The 20,043-nt window shown below is 37.1% G+C and overlaps 1 protein-coding gene across 1 annotated transcript; it reads left to right on the top strand.

The window, feature by feature from the left end:
• Positions 1-790: 790 nt before the first annotated feature.
• LOC307148899 (polymeric immunoglobulin receptor-like) lies at positions 791-18,173 on the top strand (the record flags this gene model as incomplete). The annotated part of the gene is made up of 5 exons (XM_079854835.1): positions 791-895; positions 1,038-1,355; positions 12,003-12,317; positions 12,414-12,740; positions 17,782-18,173. Exons 1-5 carry the CDS (start codon positions 856-858, stop codon positions 18,171-18,173), a joined length of 1,392 nt encoding a protein of 463 aa, XP_079710961.1. The 5' UTR covers positions 791-855.
• Between the last annotated feature and the right edge of the window lie 1,870 nt (positions 18,174-20,043).

Genomic DNA, 20,043 nt, shown 5'->3' with positions numbered 1-20,043 from the left:
CACCACCACACACGAGGGTCCTATGAGCGGCAGGCCCTGAAGCCTCGGTTCCTATAACGAGAAACAAAATGGACTCCAAATAAACAAAACAAATAACAACAACAACAACAACAACTGAAACCTAAATAAAGTTACGGAAGCAAAACATGTTATTAATAAACCAGAGAATCATGCATCAAACCACGCTGAGTTTAAGAAGGTAGAAGGGAGGAAAAGTGTGGACACTGTTTTGATGATGGGAGGTTTTAAAGAAGAGATTAACGATGGAATAACGTGCATTTTAACCTAATTAATGATGTGTGGGGAGTTGATGGTTTTATATGTGAAGCTGATGTTCAGGGAGGTTTTGTATTTAATTTATGAGTGTTCAGGAGTGTTTTTATTATTATTATTATTATTATTATTATTATTTATCTGTTCTGTGGAAAATATAAATATATGAATGTTTTAATGGTTTTTACTTTAAAAAATATAGGTCTATTATGTTTATTTTTAATCATTAAAGAAGACCTAAAAGTCTCTCTTTAACTGTTTGACTGTTTGAAGTGTTTTGCCCTGAGAAGATTCTCTCTCTCTCTCTCTCTCTCTCTCTCTCTCTCTCTCTCTCTCTCTCTGTCTGTCTGTCAGTCTCTCTCTCTCTCTCTCTCTCTCTCTCTCTCTCTCTCTCTCTCTCTCTCTCTCTCTCTCTCTCTCTCTCTCTCTCAGGGGAAGTGGGCGTCTCTGTCACGTTCAGCTCTTCATGTTAAACATGTAACCAGGAAAGAAACACTCAAAAACTCTTCTGAACACACATCGAGAGCTTCCGAAGAACTGAATCTACTAACAACAGAGAAGATCATTTAATAAGAGAGAAGAATGAAGATCATCTGGACTTTCACTCTGCTGATGATTCCTGGTAAGAATCTGAACTCAGAGTAAATCATGAAAAACAGCACAGCATTGATGAGGAGCGTCTTTAACTTCATGCTGTTCTATTGACTGTTGAAGAAAGTTCATTTCTGTGTAAATTAAAGTGTTTTAATGCTGGTTTGTTGTAGGTGTCGTGAGCTCCATGAGTGTGACAGGATATTCAGGAGGCGGAGTCACAATCAAATGCAAATATGATAAAGAATATACAAATTATATAAAGTATTTTTGTAAAGGACAGTGGTCAGAGTGCAAAGACCAAATCAAGACTGATATTAAAGATAAATGGGTTCAGTCTGGAAGATTCTCTCTGTATGACGACACAAGATCAGCAGTCTTCACTGTGACCATCAGAGATCTGAGAGAAGAGGATTCTGGCACGTACCATTGTGGAACTGAAAGATTTGGAAACGATTTATACACTAAAGTGAAGCTGAAGGTTTTATCAGGTGAGTATGTAACCCTGTATACTTAAAATGTATTATGAAAAGGAATAAATTAAAGAGTGTTAAAATAATAAACTAACCAGAAATAAGACTGATAATAAAAGTGTAAGAAATTATAAAATCAAAGTAAAATGTATGTTAGTGTGATGATTGACATCGCAGTAGTTATTCAATCACATTAAGTATTGATTGAAGTCCCGCCCCACCACGTTAGTTGCTGTATGGGGAAACCATTTTTTTTCTCTCGACGAGAGATAAGCAGCAGCATAACTTGAGCACGAGCTGAAAAGAGGAGTCAAAGAAGATAAAAATACATATATGTTTTTATTCTTTGAAGTTTGGTGAGTACACATTTTGCAGTGTGTAAACAGTCGTATATGCAATCAGATATGTGCAACAATGTATTTGGGTGAGAGATAATGTGATACTGATGAGTTCTGGTGTATTAAAAGTAAGAAGAGGTTTGTTGGCTAAGCAATAACGTGTATGAGTTACAAGTGTTCATATTGTATGATGATGATATTTACTGTTAAATGTTTAGCAGGCCGACAAATGCTTCCTGTACTGTTGTACTAGAAACAGTGAATTGATATGATATGCTTGTGAACTTAATGTTGCCTGTGTATGTATATATATACAGGTCAGGGTTTTTTTTTTTTCCATGCTGGAACTCAGTTAGAGGACGATGTAAGATGGCGTGTCAACCCACATGAGACGAACGCTGACTGAAGCGAACAGTTGAATCTAACCCAGGAATCGGGTAGGAAAATTCCAATTACCTGCTAGTTCACCCAAACGGAGCCACATTTTCTTTAATTTTCATTCGAGAGACCACTCAAAGTAATATCTTTGCGGAGACGGGACTATTTTCTTGTTTTTCCTTATTGTTTTTTGTACCACACGGAGTTTTGCAGAACTGTGGAATCGAATCATTTTCCCGGTGAATCTATCGAACTGAGCTATTTTGAACCGAGTCACTTGAACTGAATCGAACTGAATCTTCCTGAACTGAGATTACTGAATCAAACTGAATTTTTCTGAACAGAATCTTTGCACTGAAGTCTTTTGGACTGAATGTATTGAACCAAACCTTTTGAGTTTTATTTACCAAATTGAATGTACTGAACAGAGTTATTGAACAGAATCTATTGACTCAAAAATTCTTGAATTGTTCTTGTAACATTTTGAATTTCAAGGAGATATTTTATTTTATTTATTTTTTCCTGTTGAGTTAACTGAGGTTGTCAAAAGTTAAAATTGGGGACCATAAGGATGCAACTCTCCCCCCAAACTAAAACTAATTATTATTAAAAGGCTTGTGCACATTGGGTTGGATGACGTAATCCGACACAGTTGGCTGACAATGTTGTCAATTATTTTCTCACTGTTTATAATATTAGAACTTTGAAATGGTTTTTTTTTTTATTTTTTTTATTTTTTTATTTTTTTTTATTTTTTTACATCGTTTATATATTGTATTATTATTATTATCATTTTTTTTTTTTTTTTTTTTTTTTTTTTCCTCTCTTTTTTCAGTGGGTGGGTTGTGGGAAAGGGAAAAAATTGTAAAAACAAGGAGTATTGTTAAACTCTTTATGTATGTGATACATCACTTTGTTCTTCCTTCAATAAAAAAATTATTAAAAAAAAAAAAAAAAAAAAAAAAAAAAAAGTTAAAATTGCGAACTTGTTATACGATTGCAGTCTAACTGAATTCTATAGTTATTGGGTGCACCCAGATTAGTATGCATAATTCATGTATTGCATTTTGATTGAGTTTCTTTGTCATTACAATCTATTAATCAACTGACACTGTGAATATTGTTAAATTTCTTTCTTTTACTTTCATTCTCATTTAATTCTCTACAAGGAATCAATTTATTTCCAATACAGATTTATTTACTCACAAATTTAAGCTGTTTAATTTGTGCCTTCCGAGCCGAACCTACTGGCCTATAGATTGTTAATGGAGATGACAATTTTGCAATTATACTGCCTTGATTAATGCTTGATTTGCTTTAAAGTGATGTAACCTAAATAGTAATAATGCTTTTGCTTAAGTAAATGTATGTAACCCAATTACTAATACTGCACAGAATATGTATTGTGTGATTTCACTATTATTAAGAAAACTACTTACTTGCATGAAATGTATGTATTGACTGATTTAGAGTAGAAAGCACTTATGTATTAGAAATAGTTTTATGATAAATGGAAAATGTATTAGTTAAGGTACACTCACCTAAAGGATTATTAGGAACACCTGTTCAATTTCTCATTAATGCAATTATCTAATCAACCAATCACATGGCAGTTGCTTCAATGCATTTAGGGGTGTGGTCCTGGTCAAGACAATCTCCTGAACTCCAAACTGAATGTCAGAATGGGAAAGAAAAGTGATTTAAGCAATTTTGAGCGTGGCATGGTTCACTCTTAAAACGGGTGTGTTAAAAACAACACAACCTGTGTTATATCTTAACACACCTGTGTGTCTAGTTAAGGACAACACATTTTGTGTTACTTTTAACTCAACCAGTGTGTTATTGTTCTTAACACAGTGAGTGTGTTAAAATATTTAACACACTAATGTGTCATAAATCACACAATTTGTGTCATAGATGTCATATATGTGACCAATTAAAACACTCTTAAAATGGATGTGTTAAAACAACACAACCTGTGTTATATCTTAACACACCTGTGTGTCTAGTTAAGGACAACACATTTTGTGTTACTTTTAACTCAATCAGTGTGTTATTGTTCTTAACACAGAAGTGTGTTAAAACCTTTTACACACTAATGTGTTATAGTTACACAACTTGTGTCAGATATGTGTCACATGTGACTGTAGTCGGTGTGTATTTGCCAGAGTCACTTTCTGTGTTTTTACAACTGAGTGTTTGGACGAACACTGAAACGTATTGTTAACTTGTGTTTATGGAGTCCAGTGACGTTTAATAAAGAGTTTGTTTGAACATTTGGATGTTTTAGACATCATGAATCTACATAGACAAGCTCTTATTGAGAATTAACTGAGTTTAGATGTTGATGTTTCACTGAATGTTTTATTGAAGTCACCAGAATCGTGATTAATGGCTCCTTTATTTGAGCTCTTGACCCTTTACTCTTCTTTTAGTTTTTTTCTGGCTACTTTTAATGTATTTTAATAAAATACATTTGGCAAGAGATAATATGATCAGATGTTTCTTGATGATGTCATAATGAACAAGTGCTGATCTGATCAAGTTTATGAGTATATGGATGGTGCGCATTTAATTTATTTATGTGCTGTTATTTATAGCAATCTTGTGATACTACATCATGCTATCCATCATATTAAAACATGTTTTCCAAAAATTGTAATCTGCAGCAGAAGCTAGACAAATACAGACCTCAAGAATCCGCGTATGAATCTCAACAATGGTGACAAACGAAAAGCTTCATGCCGCAATGCATGCTGGGAGTCATGGATGAGATGTGTATGGTGGCACCCAGCATGAATTGCGGCATGAAGCTTTTCGTTTTTCACCATTGTTGAGATTCATACGCGGATGCTTGATGTCTGTTTGTTACCATAGTCTGTAAAGTCCTGTACGAACGGTATTTAAAAATAATTTGAAGCTAATTGTAATATGATAATCCTTTTAAAAGTACACTAATCTTTCAAATATTTAACTCTTGCTTAGCTTAACATTTTTACATGTTCATAGTGATAATATTATTATCTGAGCATGTTTTTCTCATGATTATTTCTGCTGTTTCAAATGTGTTCAAATAAACACACTTTTACAGCAATCAGAGTAAACTAATGTTAAAGAGTCAAGGGTCAAGAGCCCAAATAAAGCTGACACTAATCACGATTCTGGTGACTTTAAATGAAACATTCAATGAATCATCAACACCAAAACCTGTTAATTCTCAATAAGAGCTTCTGTAGAGTCTGACAGAAATAAAGTTAATCTGGTTATTAATAACAAGTGAAAGCAGCATTTGAAAAAGACATTGAAAAAGAGGCATGATGTGATTGGCTGCAAAAAACACCCATTAATCTTTAAGTTTTCATGAATTAAGATTGAATTTATTTATTTGAATGTATTGTTTTATATATTTTAGAGCATTTTATGGGATACCATATAAAAATACCTATAATTTTTTTCATAAACACAAACTCTCCTCCACCCAGTGCTATTCTATCCAGAGTTACATTTTAACACACATTGTGTGTTAAAAATATACACAACACAACATGTGTCAAAATACCATCAACACATGCTGTGTGTTGTTTTTTAACACATCTCTTTTAAGAGTGTTGTTGGTGCCAGACGGGCCAGTCTGAGTATTTCACAATCTGCTCAGTTACTGGGATTTTCACGCACAACCATTTCTAGGGTTTACAAAGAATGGTGTGAAAAGGGAAAAACATCCAGTATGCGGCAGTCCTGTGGGCGAAAATGCCTTGTTGATGCTAGAGGTCAGAGGAGAATGGGCCGACTGATTCAAGCTGATAGAAGAGCAACTTTGACTGAAATAACCACTCGTTACAACCGAGGTATGCAGCAAAGCATTTGTGAAGCCACAACACGCACAACCTTGAGGCGGATGGGCTACAACAGCAGAAGACCCCACCGGGTACCACTCATCTTCACTACAAATAGGAAAAAGAGGCTACAATTTGCACGAGCTCACCAAAATTGGACAGTTGAAGACTGGAAAAATGTTGCCTGGTCTGATGAGTCTCAATTTCTGTTGAGACATTCAGATGGTAGAGTCAGAATTTGGCGTAAACAGAATGAGAACATGGATACATCATGCCTTGTTACCACTGTGCAGGCTGGTGGTGGTGGTGTAATGGTGTTGGGGATGTTTTCTTGGCACACTTTAGGCCCCTTAGTGCCAATTGGGCATCGTTTAAATGCCACGGCCTACCTGAGCATTGTTTCTGACCATGTCCATCCCTTTATGACCACCATGTACCCATCCTCTGATGGCTACTTCCAGCAGGATAATGCACCATGTCACAAAGCTCGAATCATTTCAAATTGGTTTCTTGAACATGACAATGGGTTCACTGTACTAAAATGGCCCCCACAGTCACCAGATCTCAACCCAATAGAGCATCTTTGGGATGTGGTGGAACGGGAGCTTCGTGCCCTGGATGTGCATCCCACAAATCTCCATCAACTGCAAGATGCTATCCTATCAATATGGGCCAACATTTCTAAAGAATGCTTTCAGCACCTTGTTGAATCAATGCCATGTAGAATTAAGGCAGTTCTGAAGGCGAAAGGGGGTCAAACACAGTATTAGTATGGTGTTCCTAATAATCCTTTAGGTGAGTGTATATGTTACAGACAATTAAGAGGAGAAAGAAGAGAAAGAGAAGACGAAGGCGCTGTCAAAGGTTATGGCGTAAGCAACTGAGGGCTGTGGTGAAGGAGTTGGCAGAACTCCATTTGATGACGTCAGAAGAGAGTCTGGAACCTGCACTGGGAAGCCTGCGTATAAAAGACCGAGAGAGAGACTGAATTGGTGGAGACTGAATAGCGCAGTGTCCCTCGACGCCCGATACCAGCTGATTGTACCTTAACTGAAACTTATTATTGGAACTTTACTATTGTACTTTTATATAACTTTTGTTAACTTTAATAAAACTTATATTATATTATTGGCAAGACATTGTCTACCAGAGACCAGAGTGGTAATTGAAAAGCCTTAAGCAGGAACTGACCAGGGAAGTCTACTGAACAGTTTGTAAGTATCTTTTGAATGCTTATAGCATTGTCCAGGTTCGACTTTCCTTACCTACCTGAGAATAATAAATAAATAGGTAGAAGGTGTAAAGATTAAAGGACACACCATAAAACATGGCGCCCAACGTGCTTTAATTGTCTAATAACTGGCCAGAATTAGACAATTTAGCGCTTGCCAAATAGAGTAAGCGTGAATATGCTTAAGGTTAAATAGTTGAGGTAATATATAAATTACTACATACAAGTCGACTAAGCAGAGAAAAAGCCCTGAAAGGGCGGAAATAGAGTATTTAAAGAAAATCCTAGGGCAAAGATTCATATAAAAATAAAATTCTGAGAGAGTGGAAAAATTAATGCTATAATGCATCCCAGAAAGGGCAAAGATTAATATAATATTAAAAAACAGAGAAGGCAAAGGTTAATATAAAAATAAAATTCCGAGAGAGTGGAAAAATTAATGCTATAATGCATCCCAGAAAGGGCAAAGATTAATGTAATAATAATAAAACCCAGAGAGGGTTGAATGTGCACATAATAAATACAATTAAAGAGTGAAGACAAGAGTAATAGGCCTATATAAAAAGTGAAGAAATCACTAAATAGCTCTATAATAAAGAGGCTAAGCTATGGCAGCAAAAGCTAAAGAAAAATCCAGCAATATTTTTATTCAGGCATAATGGGGCGATTCTCGTGTATTAGGATAGCAAAAAAATAGCCTTACAGGCAGAGACATCAATCCAGGAGACGGACCCAGGAGAAATACTCCTTTGGCTTCCCTCCAAGGAGGGACTGCAGTTAGGAAACTTCACAGAAAGTGAAGTAGGTCTGGCAATATTGCGATGGATGCAAGAAATAGCAAAAAATTAAAACTGTACAAAACAATTACAATTACAGGCGGAAACAGTGCCGGCCCGAGCCTTTTGGGGGCCCTAAGCAGAATTTGATTTGGGGGCCCCCTCCCACCACGTGGAGTCACCTGTGCTTGACGATTATTGACACAATGTCACTCTATAATGTTACATTATAAATTAATACAATGAGGTTATGTATTAATACAAAATAAATAGCCTACTTAATAAAAAATAGATACTTAAAAATGTTTTAACTTTTTCTTTACTCTTTTACTAACTCTTTGAAACTTCTGAAAACAAACTGTCAAAAAACATATAAAAAAAAAAATATTTGCAAAATATCCTCCAACGTTTTGCAACCCTTTGCAGTTTGAATGATGTCTTATATGAACATGACAGAGTATGTGTGTTTCCACTGTTCGATCGCGCCCGCGCCTCTCACACACACACACACACACACACACACACACACACACACACACACACATTCCAGCACTGCAATCTTGACATCGCAGCCTGTTTGTTATAGACCTCCGACCTCTAGTTCATAAACGCCAGAGGAGAACTGGCCCCCGACTGAGCCCGGGTTCTCCCAAGGTTTTTTTTTTTTTTCTCCATTAGGTCACCTGATGGAGTTTTTCGGTTCCTTGCCACTGTTGCCTTTGGCTTGCTCAGTTGGGGATATTTGGGGATATTTAATTTAATTAATCAATCAACGAGACTATTGATCAGCATTACCAAACGTAGACGTTCCACTAGAAACAAACATTGATGTATTGTTCTAATTTATTACTGTGAAGCTGCTTTGATACAACCTATGTTGTGAAAAGCGCTATATAAATAAACTTGACTTGACTTGACTTGACTTATAGCCATAATAAAATATAATAATAAAGTAGTCAAACTAACATATACAAATTACACTGCTCTTTTTAAATAGTCAGTAGTAGTATAGTTTATAGTTATTTTTTTATTCTTGTTCTGTTCTGAATATCATTAAATTTAAAGGATAAATCATTGATCAAATCAAATTTGTGTGAAATGGCTTAACATTACTGTGACTGCGCACAAATTTTCTATGCACGCGAGGTTATGCGCATAATTATGACTCAAACACTGGCAGACACAGCAGCAGTTGTAGGCAGGTATATTGATCATGAAATCAGAATTTTCTTGTCTTGAATTATTAATCCATTCATTAATTTATGTCACTTGTTTAATTTAATTAATATGTAAAAAAAAAAAAAACTCGCTTGGGGGCCCCCTGGTGGCGAGGGGGCCCCAAGCAGCCGCTTAGTTTGCTTATGCCTTGGGCCGGCCCTGGGCGGAAAATATAATCAAAACTATTAGCAAAAAAGATGAAGGTAAAATAGAGATTTATGACATGTGTGGTAAAACGTTAAAAAGAGAAAAAGGACAAATACCAGACATGGAAAGAGTTAAAAAATACCAGATGGGTATCAACGACTTTGAACAAGCGGAAGAAATCCACTTGACAATACCGGTAATTGAAGATGAGGACCGGGCCAGTGTTATTACTATTGCCCATCAACACACCCCTACACCAGAATCATACGAGCTGCAAATAGGCAGAATAAGACTGCTTATTAGAGACAGTTTAATCGAAAGAACAGAAGAGAAGGAGGTGTTGTAATACTAAATGTAAATAAACAAATAATAACTGGCTCTGGAACAGCTGGGGCAATTTTCAATAAACTAGGTAAACAGGCATTACAGGAGATAGAAAGTATGAGAGCCCAGCTCGGACCGCAGCACGCAGCGACAGTGAGAATAACCTCTGGCCTTCCACAGTGGAAGTATGTGGCGCATACGATAATGACTGATTGCAGAGATGAATTTTGTGATGCAGAACGCTCCCGGTTAGAGGCCAGGACAATAACAACAGCAGTAATAAAAGAAACACTAAGCAGACAGGAAAATCAAATACATATGACTTTAATGGGAATAGGTCAATTTAAACACCCAGTAAATTCAGTAATAGAAGGCATATTATCGGGAATTACAGATATGTCCCAGGAAGGTCAATTGACCATAAATCTATTAATGTCTAACATAAATCAGGATGAACTTGAAAAAATTCTTGAGAAAAGGGAGGAAAGAGACCAGCCGGGACCATCTCAGCCATCTGCTCCTCTGTGGAATGTTCCTATAGGGGAGAGAAAAATAAAACAGAGTGAGACAGAGTCTGACGATGTTTCAGAGTTTGAATATGACTCGGACAGTTCAGATTCTTCAATATTTTCTATAGATAGTGACAGCAGTGAAACACAAAATATTTACAAAGAAGCTAGACTGCGGGATAAAAGAGGAGGCCTGATAGAATTAAAAAGAGTGACAGACCAAATAGAAAACGATTGGCCGGAAGTTCGGGTAAAAGGAATTTCATTCAAAAATCCTACCAGTGAGAAAAGAGGTAGAACATTAACAAGACATTGGAACAAGAAGATTGTTAATGATAGAAGTTTAACTTACGAACAGATAAGATCAGCAAGCCGATCCCCATCTGCTCAGAGAGTCGCTCGCACAGAAGGATGGTCTAAAACTGGCAAAAATGCATTGTATCAAGAAGGATACGAGTATTATAGACAAATAAACTGGAAAAAGTAGTTTGTTCAGAAAAATCAGAAATTAAAAGTCTGAAAAAAGAATTAGAAACATTAAAATGTACGGAAACAATAGGACTGAAGGACAGATTTAAGGAGGACCAGGATAGACAGGTCACGAATCAAAGAAAAACAGTCAGGATTCGGCCGGCAACTCCTGGATTTACAACTTCTCATATACAATTACTCCACAAGGAACTGAAGAAAACCAAGATAGAGTACATGCAAAACTGTTGGAATTACAATTAACAGAAGCGGTTAGGAAACAGGTAGGAAATAAGAAACAGCATGAAGACCAGAGTGCATATGCAGAACGGATAATGAAAGCGGCTGATGGGTTGTGATGCTGCTACAAGATTGGTGCAAACCTGTACGGGCCACCCAATATCCTCTGAGGCATTGGGAAAAATGAGGAATTTGACAGGCATAGAAGATAAAATTAAAGAATGGACCAAAACCCTCGTTAATGCCCAAAAAGAGCAGATTCCCTTATTAGGAATTTGGCTATCTATTGAACAGGAAATCCCTGAGGCCGACAAAGTTCCGTTGCTGAGGCATGTGGGAAGGAGAATCCCAGACGGACGTAATTTAATTACATTACTTAATAATGCGACCAGAGAAAAAAATTGAAGAAAAACTAGCTGAGTATGATCTTGCTACAAGACATATGAAAACAAAGAGGAACATTACGCCGCAAAATAAACAAGCTCAAGGGCCACAGTTTCATTTGTAGTTGATTGTACCTTAATTGAAACTTATTATTGTAACTTTACTATTGTACTTTTATATAACTTTTGTTAACTTTAATAAAACTTATATTATATTATTGGCAAGACATTGTCTACCAGAGACCAGAGTGGTAATTGAAAAGCCTTAAGCAGGAACTGACCAGGGAAGTCTACTGAACAGTTTGTAAGTATCTTTTGAATGCTTATAGCATTGTCCAGGTTCGACTTTCCTTACCTACCTGAGAATAATAAATACATAAGTAGAAGGTGTAAAGATTAAAGGACACACCATAAAACAAGATAAATATTAGTATATTGTCAGTGCCTGTCAATCAACGCGGGTGTTACAAGTAACTGAGACCCTCAAACCCATGATGATCTCCACAACATCACGATACTCAACACGGACTGTAATAACAGACATTCACATGTGTAACTCATTACAGACGCCATCAACAACCTTTTTGTCTCTTGATGTAAGATTTACACTCACAATCATGACTTGCATTAATAAAAGCTGCAGCAAAGTGACCAGATATGTGTTATATTGAGAACAAACGACACATAATCTGAGTTTGTGTTAATTACTGACGTTCACATGTGAAACACATAACAGATGTGTTTGTCATTAAATTAAGATGAAATATCATTACTGACTTGATTTTTTAAACAGTAATACTGGGTTTGTGTTTAACAGGTCAACAGAACATGACTGTAAGTGGATATTCAGGAAGAAACGTCATTATAAACTTCAAATATGAGATGAAAAACACGAATCCTGTGATAGACGTCTGTAAACCTGCAGATCAGTGTTTTACTGTAATAAACACTAACAGAACAGCAGAATGGAAACATGACAGACGATTCTCCGTTTATAATGACGGATCTGCAGGACTCTTACTTCTGTTTATCAGAGATCTGAATGAGAACGACTCTGGAGAATATAAGATTATAGTCAAAGTTTCTGAAGATTACAGTTTCTTCTCTGAGTTTAATCTGGACATTAAGAAGGGTGAGCTGCTTTCAGTCATTTATGCATTATTTGACAGAATCCATGAATATATCTGGTGATTGTAACATTGCTGCACTTTATCTGGATCTTAAACAGAGGATTGTTGTGTGAAGAGCATCAGTCTATCAGCTTCTGCAGGAGGATCTGTGAACATCAGCTGCAAATACCCACAATCCCACATTCGTGATGTGAAGTTTCTGTGCTGGAGATCTGGAGCTGATCTCTGTGCTAAAGAGATGTCTGTGAATGAGAGCAGAAGATGGAGGGATGAGGGAAAGATCCGGCTGTATGATGACAGAGAACAGCAGCTCCTGACGGGAAGCATCAGTCATGTGACTGAAGAAGATTCAGAATACTGGTGTGGAGTTCAGTCTGATCAAGGACACAAGATCTTCATCACACGAGTCCTGATCAATGTTACAGGTACGGATGATTTTCTCAGTGATGTGTCTCTTGCATCATGTTGCTTGAATGTGGAAATAGAATGAAGAAACAGGTTTATTCTGTTCTTGTAGATTTGCACACAGGATTATTTTAATGTAGAAGTAACATGATGTCTGATAAAACAAAGCCACAAACCACAGTTACAAAAGAGGAAGTGTCCTCACAAATCTGAGCTCTAGTCAGTATTACTTCAGTCTCTGCAGTTAAAAGTGTTTAGATCTATGGTGCTGTTCTGCAAATGCACTGGTCACGTATTGTGATAGTTTTATTCGTCATGTCACTCTTTATATGTATAATGTAATTCGTTCATTTGAAACATCAGTTGATGTTTAGATGTTTTTGTCCTGGTTTGGTACATTCATATTCTCCTTTCCTACCGTTTGGGGAAACCCTGTTATAGATTGTGTTGTAGACATAAATCAGGGATGCTCAATCCTGTTCCTGGAGATCTGCAGAGTTCAGATCCAACCCTGATCAAACACACGTGTTTGTAATGATTGTGCTTCTGCAGATCTTCATTAGCTGGTTCAGCTGTGTTTGATCAGGATTGAAGCTGAACTTTGCAGGAAGACAGATCTCTGGGAAAAGAATTGAAGACCCCTGTAGTAGATCAACCATTGATGAAGATACTGAAGTATCTACTTGTCATATTCTTGAAGAGATACAGCAGTGTGTGAACTCAGGAACTGGACATCCGAGTGAAAGTTTGTGTGGTCATTTGGTGTTGCATCATTAGTCTGGCAATTTGTACAGTATTACCACAGTCTTTTTTTACTTTAGTACTAGTGTTGTAATTTGGATACATTACAAGTGCAGATTTCAGTATTTCTGTTAGTCCACTTTACCACACTTGCACTCAGGGGCGGACTGGGACCAAAAAGTGGCCCTGGACTTTCTGGCCCACAGCAGCCCACCACATCCCACATCATAACACATTGGCACAATAATGTGCAGAATAATTTTTAACGCCACTTATAGCATAAAAATTAGGGCTGGGAAAAGATTAAACGCAATTAATCACATCCAAAATAAAAGTTTGTGTCTACGTGATATATGTGTGTGTACTGAGTATAATTATTTTGTATATATAAATACACACACATATGCATGTATATATTTAACAGTCCCTCCAGGATTTCGCGATTTTTTTGTGTGATTTTTGCGATCAAAATGACTGATTTTGTGGTGGTAATTTCCAGAAATTTGCGAAAAAATTTGCGATTTTTATATTTTATAATTAGGACATCACATTAACAATAATAGTATTATGTCAGATGCACAATAGTCATACATGACACAAATCACAAACAAAATGCATAAAACTTGTTTATTTTGGTCTAATCAAATTCTCATCAAATGAAAAACTTTTGAAACAACCTTTTACCTGACCTATGTAAATATTAACAGCAGGTGTAGTAATCAGGCATGTGATTGGCGAAGGACAAAAAAGCAGGAAAATATACTGAAATTCAATCAGGCAATCATACATTTCACAATTTTATATTTATATGAATGTCAAGAATTCAGAAGTGTGTATATTTATAGCCTACACTACACTACACTACACAGAAATAACATACAATTAAATTATGCTTATTTTAAATGTATTGTGCAGGCTAGGTATACAAAAATATAGGCTTTTAATAATCTTTCAGTGCGCAAAACCATGAAAATATGAAACGCTTCAAAACAGAGCGCACAAAGCGCGTATGCGCATCGCGGGTGCAGAATGATGTGCTCAAAGCAACATGGAGTCACAGTGTGCTGCGCTGCACAAGTGCGCATTTAAAAGTTCACGGCACAAAGCGAAGAAATGTCGAGCGCACAAATCCTAGTGTCTATCTGTCCAACAGTTTATTGATCATTTGTTTCTTCACAGTTTTAAATTCCAGTTATTGTGCGTTTGATGACGATTCATAGTCCTTGTGATGTGTGTGATCTAACAGGCACACGGTAGCGCGAGTCGTTTAAAAACAGCAACAAACTCCAACAAAATAAAGTCATTTTATGCAAATACACAGCCTTTTCTCTACAGATCAAGCATTATAATGTGAATATCATATTGGAGAGAGTTTTACCGTGCATGATGTATGCTGCTGTAACCGGACGAGGCGCGCGCGCTGTTTGAATACTGAATGGAGAATGATTGACAGCCGCAGAGGAGGGAAAACGAGTTTTCGTAAACTTTAATGATGTAAATAGACTTCTGTCCCTCACATTAAGCTATGAAATAGGCTTCAGATGAATTTGTCACCCAAACTGACGTGAAAAAAAGCGGGAGGCGCCGAAAAGCGCGCTGTTTGCATCCCTGTACTTGGAAAGGAAGGAAAAATGCATCTCTTTGCCATCTGTAACCATGGTGACGTGCCGCCCGTTGTGGCCATAGGGGTTGTGGCCCTGTTGCACGCGGGGACGGCGATTGTGGGTTAAATGCGTTTTACAGGCTTCAGTAAATCGAGGAAAAGGAGTTTCCCCTTTTCCCGCAACATCTGTATCCACGTAATAATGCATTGAAACTTTAATTAAACTAGAGATATTTCAATTGGGTGATTATAATTTAATGTTTTGTAAGGTCTTTTTCATTTTTTGTGATTATTTTGCGGTTAAATTAGGAATTATGCAGGATCGCAAAAAAATGCGACAATTTGTTGATTTTGCGTTGTATTCAGCGATCGCGGAATCGCGAAAAACTGGAGGGACTGATTTAAGAAGTATTTGCATGTATATACTGTATATATTTATATATAATTTATATTATAAATAAATTTAAATATTTTATATATAAATAACAAATATTTCTTAAATATATACATGCAAGTGTGTATTTATATATACAAAATAATTATACACAGTACACACACATATATCACATAGACACAAACTTTTATTTTGTATGCGATTAATCGCGTTTAATCTTTTCCCAGCCCTAATAACAATATAACACAATACAAAAATAAATGCCATTTAAACATTAATTTTAAGTAACAACATATATTAGGTCATATTTGTAAAACAAAGGGAAACAAACAGAAGAACATAACACGTAACCTTTCAGCTCCTTTTCTTTACTTCCTCTTGTCATACATGGACAATTATAATAATTATATAAATTATTATAAAGTATCTGGTTAGTGAACAAGTCAGTGCACGATAATAATAGCAAAACAGCGAGCAAAGAAGTCAAAACGACACAGATAGAAGGCTGTTCTAATGTCACGTCATGTTACCTGAGTGTTCCTTGACGAATAGGCTATTTCAATATTAACATGAGCGGAGTGGAATAAAGAAAATTTTTAGCAGGATTGATATTCAAAACGGTAAGCACGCACTGCTTTGTTTACAGTTTGTGTAACTTATCTGCAGCCGGCAGCGTCGGTTTCTCTTTTTGAATGATGAATATAAATATATCTGACTGCAGAAACAGACAGTTGTCTCATTTACACGCAGACGCAGAACGCGCATTCTAGCTGACAGCCGGCTGTAGTTTTCTCGATGTGTTCAAGTGCAGCTTTTTTCCCGCGATGCGAGGCGACAACACAGTTGGCTTTCATCATCGCTAGTTCATCGGCGTCGGCTTGGTGTGTTCCAGGACGTGAAAGGGGGCGTGTTTCAAGATACGCAATGGAGTAGACCAAACTAATTAACAGGGAGGGAGTGCAATCCACTCACTAAACACTTGTCGGCCGCGCCCGCGCGATCGACTCACTCATCCATTTGCGTAGAAAATAAATGTAATGATTTCAGTAATTAAAAAAAAAATATATATATGTAGGCTATATATGTGATGCGATCTGGGAAAACCCACCACATGGTGAAATTTTACCTATTACAGGTTTTGATATCATATGGAAGCTGGTATCAAGCCCTTTCCAAATCTGTTTTTATTTTTATCATAGCTTGTTGGTAGCAAAAGTTATGTTTATCTGAAGTCGGCCGATCGCTATGATTTTCTGGAACGGAATTTTGAGAAAAACAGGTTTAATTAACTGTCACCGTCGGCACGCTTCTTGTCCATCTCGCGATTGTTATAAAACTGCATGACGTTATAGTTTAAACAGGATTGGCGCGAAATGCGCACTATACACATTCACTGTAGGCTACATGTTATGTGGTTTATTTTAAAGGTAAACTATCTTTGTAGTGTTAAGAGACGGTCAGGTGTATGGGATATACGGCGATTGTTTTTTTGTTTTTTTCACCTCTGCCGGGCATTAGAGAAAATGGTCGCATAGAATGCATTAGAGAAAGAGAGTATTTTCAGCTTGACACTATAAATCGCTGTTTTTCTGCACTAAACAAGGGAATTTTGCCAAGATATTTTCAGAGATAAGAGAAAAGATGTTATAGAATAATAATTTAATGAAAAAAAAAATGAAAAAAAAAACCTGACATTCAAACTATTTTGGAATTTACTGAAAACGGCCCAGCGCGACATCCGACGGGTTTTCCCAGATCGCATCACATATATATATAGACTAGCCTATATATTTGTGTACCGGGTCCGGGTGGGCCGGCCCACTTTGGCCAGCGGCCCACCGGGAAAAGTCCCGGTGCTCCAGATGGCCAGTCCGCCCCTGCTTGCACTACAGTTAAAACTGAAGTTAAGGGTGCTTACAGATTAAAATATATTTTTTTATTATTATTATTTTTTTTTTTTTTTTGTTTTTTGTCCTTCATTTGTGCTGTTTTGTTTTATTCACAGTGAGAAAACATGTGCTTATTAATAAGTTCCTCAAACTTAAATGAACAGCTTGTGGTTTTGTTTTCTGGGTGTCTGTGCATCAGAAAACATGAATTATGGGTAGAGAAATGACATCAGTAACCATTAAAAGACATGATGTCAAGATCTGTGTCTTGTGCAAAATTGTTTTGAAAAATTAAAATCTCTCTCTCGAAAAAAAAAAAAATCTGGACATTAAGAAGGGTGAGCTGCTTTCAGTCATTTATGCATTATTTGACAGAATCCATGAATATATCTGGTGATTGTAACATTACTGCACTTTATCTGGATCTTAAACAGAGGATTGTTGTGTGAAGAGCATCAGTCTATCAGCTTCTGCAGGAGGATCTGTGAACATCAGCTGCAAATACCCACAATCCCACATTCATGATGTGAAGTTTCTGTGCTGGAGATCTGGAGCTGATCTCTGTGCTAAAGAGATGTCTGTGAATGAGAGCAGAAGATGGAGGGATGAGGGAAAGATCCGGCTGTATGATGACAGAGAACAGCAGCTCCTGACGGGAAGCATCAGTCATGTGACTGAAGAAGATTCAGAATACTGGTGTGGAGTTCAGTCTGATCAAGGACACAAGATCTTCATCACACGAGTCCTGATCAATGTTACAGGTACGGATGATTTTCTCAGTGATGTGTCTCTTGCATCATGTTGCTTGAATGTGGAAACAGAATGAAGAACCAGGTTTATTCTGTTCTTGTAGATTATTTTGCACACAGGATTATTTTAATGTAGAAGTAACATGATGTCTGATAAAACAAAGCCACAAACCACAGTTACAAAAGAGGAAGTGTCCTCACAAATCTGATCTGCAGTCAGTATTACTTCAGTCTCTGCAGTTAAAAGTGTTTAGATCTATGGTGCTGTTCTGCAAATGCTCTGGTCACGTGTTTGTGATAGTTTTATTCGTCATGTCACTCTTTATATACTAATGTAATTGGTTCATTTGAAACATCAGTTGATGTTCAGATGTTTTTGTAGCCTGGGTGCCAGCCTGAACCCTGTCCACAACATTTTTTGGTCGGGAAGTTCGGTCTGGACTCGATCCGTTGAGGAGTAATTATGCTCGGCTCCCAGAAGGCCGAGCCAATCAAATTGCCAGGGCGGGCTTTAATCGATGATGGACAGATGATCTGCGGTTACGTAATCACCCACGTCACCAAAGAGCGCTTGGGTTGAATTGGTTTTCAACAAAGACGACTGCAGCTGGAGAATTGAGATGTTTAGATTCCGCTATCACGTCTGTTATAAAAGAAATCAACAGCGCATTATTTTTGAAAGACGAACAGAGACCTGCAATCAAGGCATTTGTCGATCGGAAAGATGTGTTTGCCGTCCTTCCTACGGGATTCGGCAAAAGTTTAATTTATCAGCTGACTCCGATGGTCGCTAAGAAGATGGTACGCAATGAAAACCCTGTGGTCATTGTGGTTTCTCCTTTGGTCGCACTCATGGAGTGCTTTATTATTACTTTACTCATTACTTTACTACTTCTTCCTGCATGTGTGCAGTTGAGCTCTGTTGACAACTATGCGTCGCTCACTGCGTTGCTCTGATTGGTTGTAGGTCTATCCAATTGAGTGCAGAGGTTTTTTTTTTTTTTTCTGGTTCGGTTAAGACACGCCTCATAATGAAAGCCCTATGGAGCAATATCAGACTCACATTCTGCCTAGAATATGAGTATGACGAAGTCAGGCTAATGTTTTTGTCCTGTTCTGGTACATTCATATTCTCATTTCTTACCGTTTGGGGAAACTCTGTTATAGATTGTGTTGTAGATATACACTCACCTAAAGGATTATTAGGAAGACCTGTTCAATTTCTCATTAACACAATTATCTAATCAACCAATCACATGGCAGTTGCTTCAATGCATTTAGGGGTGTGGTCCTGGTCAAGACAATCTCCTGAACTCCAAACTGAATGTCAGAATGGGAAAGAAAGGTGATTTAAAGGGGGGGTGAAATGCTCATTTTCACTCAATCTCCTGTTAACCCCCTGAGGTCGGCGGTATCGCCGGCGATACCAGCTCGCTTTTTTTCAGTTCAGTTCAAAAGAAATTAATTTTGCTCTGTTGACTTTGATATTACAAGCAAGTTTCATACATCAATCGATTCTGTTAAATGTGTATTATTTTTGTGTATACTCACAATAAAAAAAGTTAAGACACACAGGCATGAAGCTTGAATTCTCTTTTTTTAAACGAAGTAATTTATATAAAAAACAAATATTCTCATCTTGTGAAATCTGTATTAAAAGAGAGCGATGTCAGTCGTTCTCATCTCAGCTAATTTTTTTTAATGTGACCCCGCCCACAGAGAGCGCGTGCTATTCAAACGCAAATTACTGAGGCAATCCTGCAAACCTGTTAACGCCCCCATATCAGCTCGAGAAAACACAAGTTTATCAGATCATTGTAGCCTACTAACACCGTCTGGCAGCGCTGTGAGGAATAAAAATAATGGAAAATCTACCTCAGAAGTGCGGGTATTGCGAGGAGCGAGTATCCGACTGAGCTGAGGAACTGTAATAAGTTTTTTTTTCCT

Source organism: Squalius cephalus (genome assembly GCF_949319135.1).
Source record: "Squalius cephalus genome assembly, chromosome: 2".
NCBI classification, from domain to species: Eukaryota; Metazoa; Chordata; class Actinopteri; order Cypriniformes; family Leuciscidae; genus Squalius; species Squalius cephalus.
This window is presented reverse-complemented; position numbering and strand designations above follow the sequence as displayed.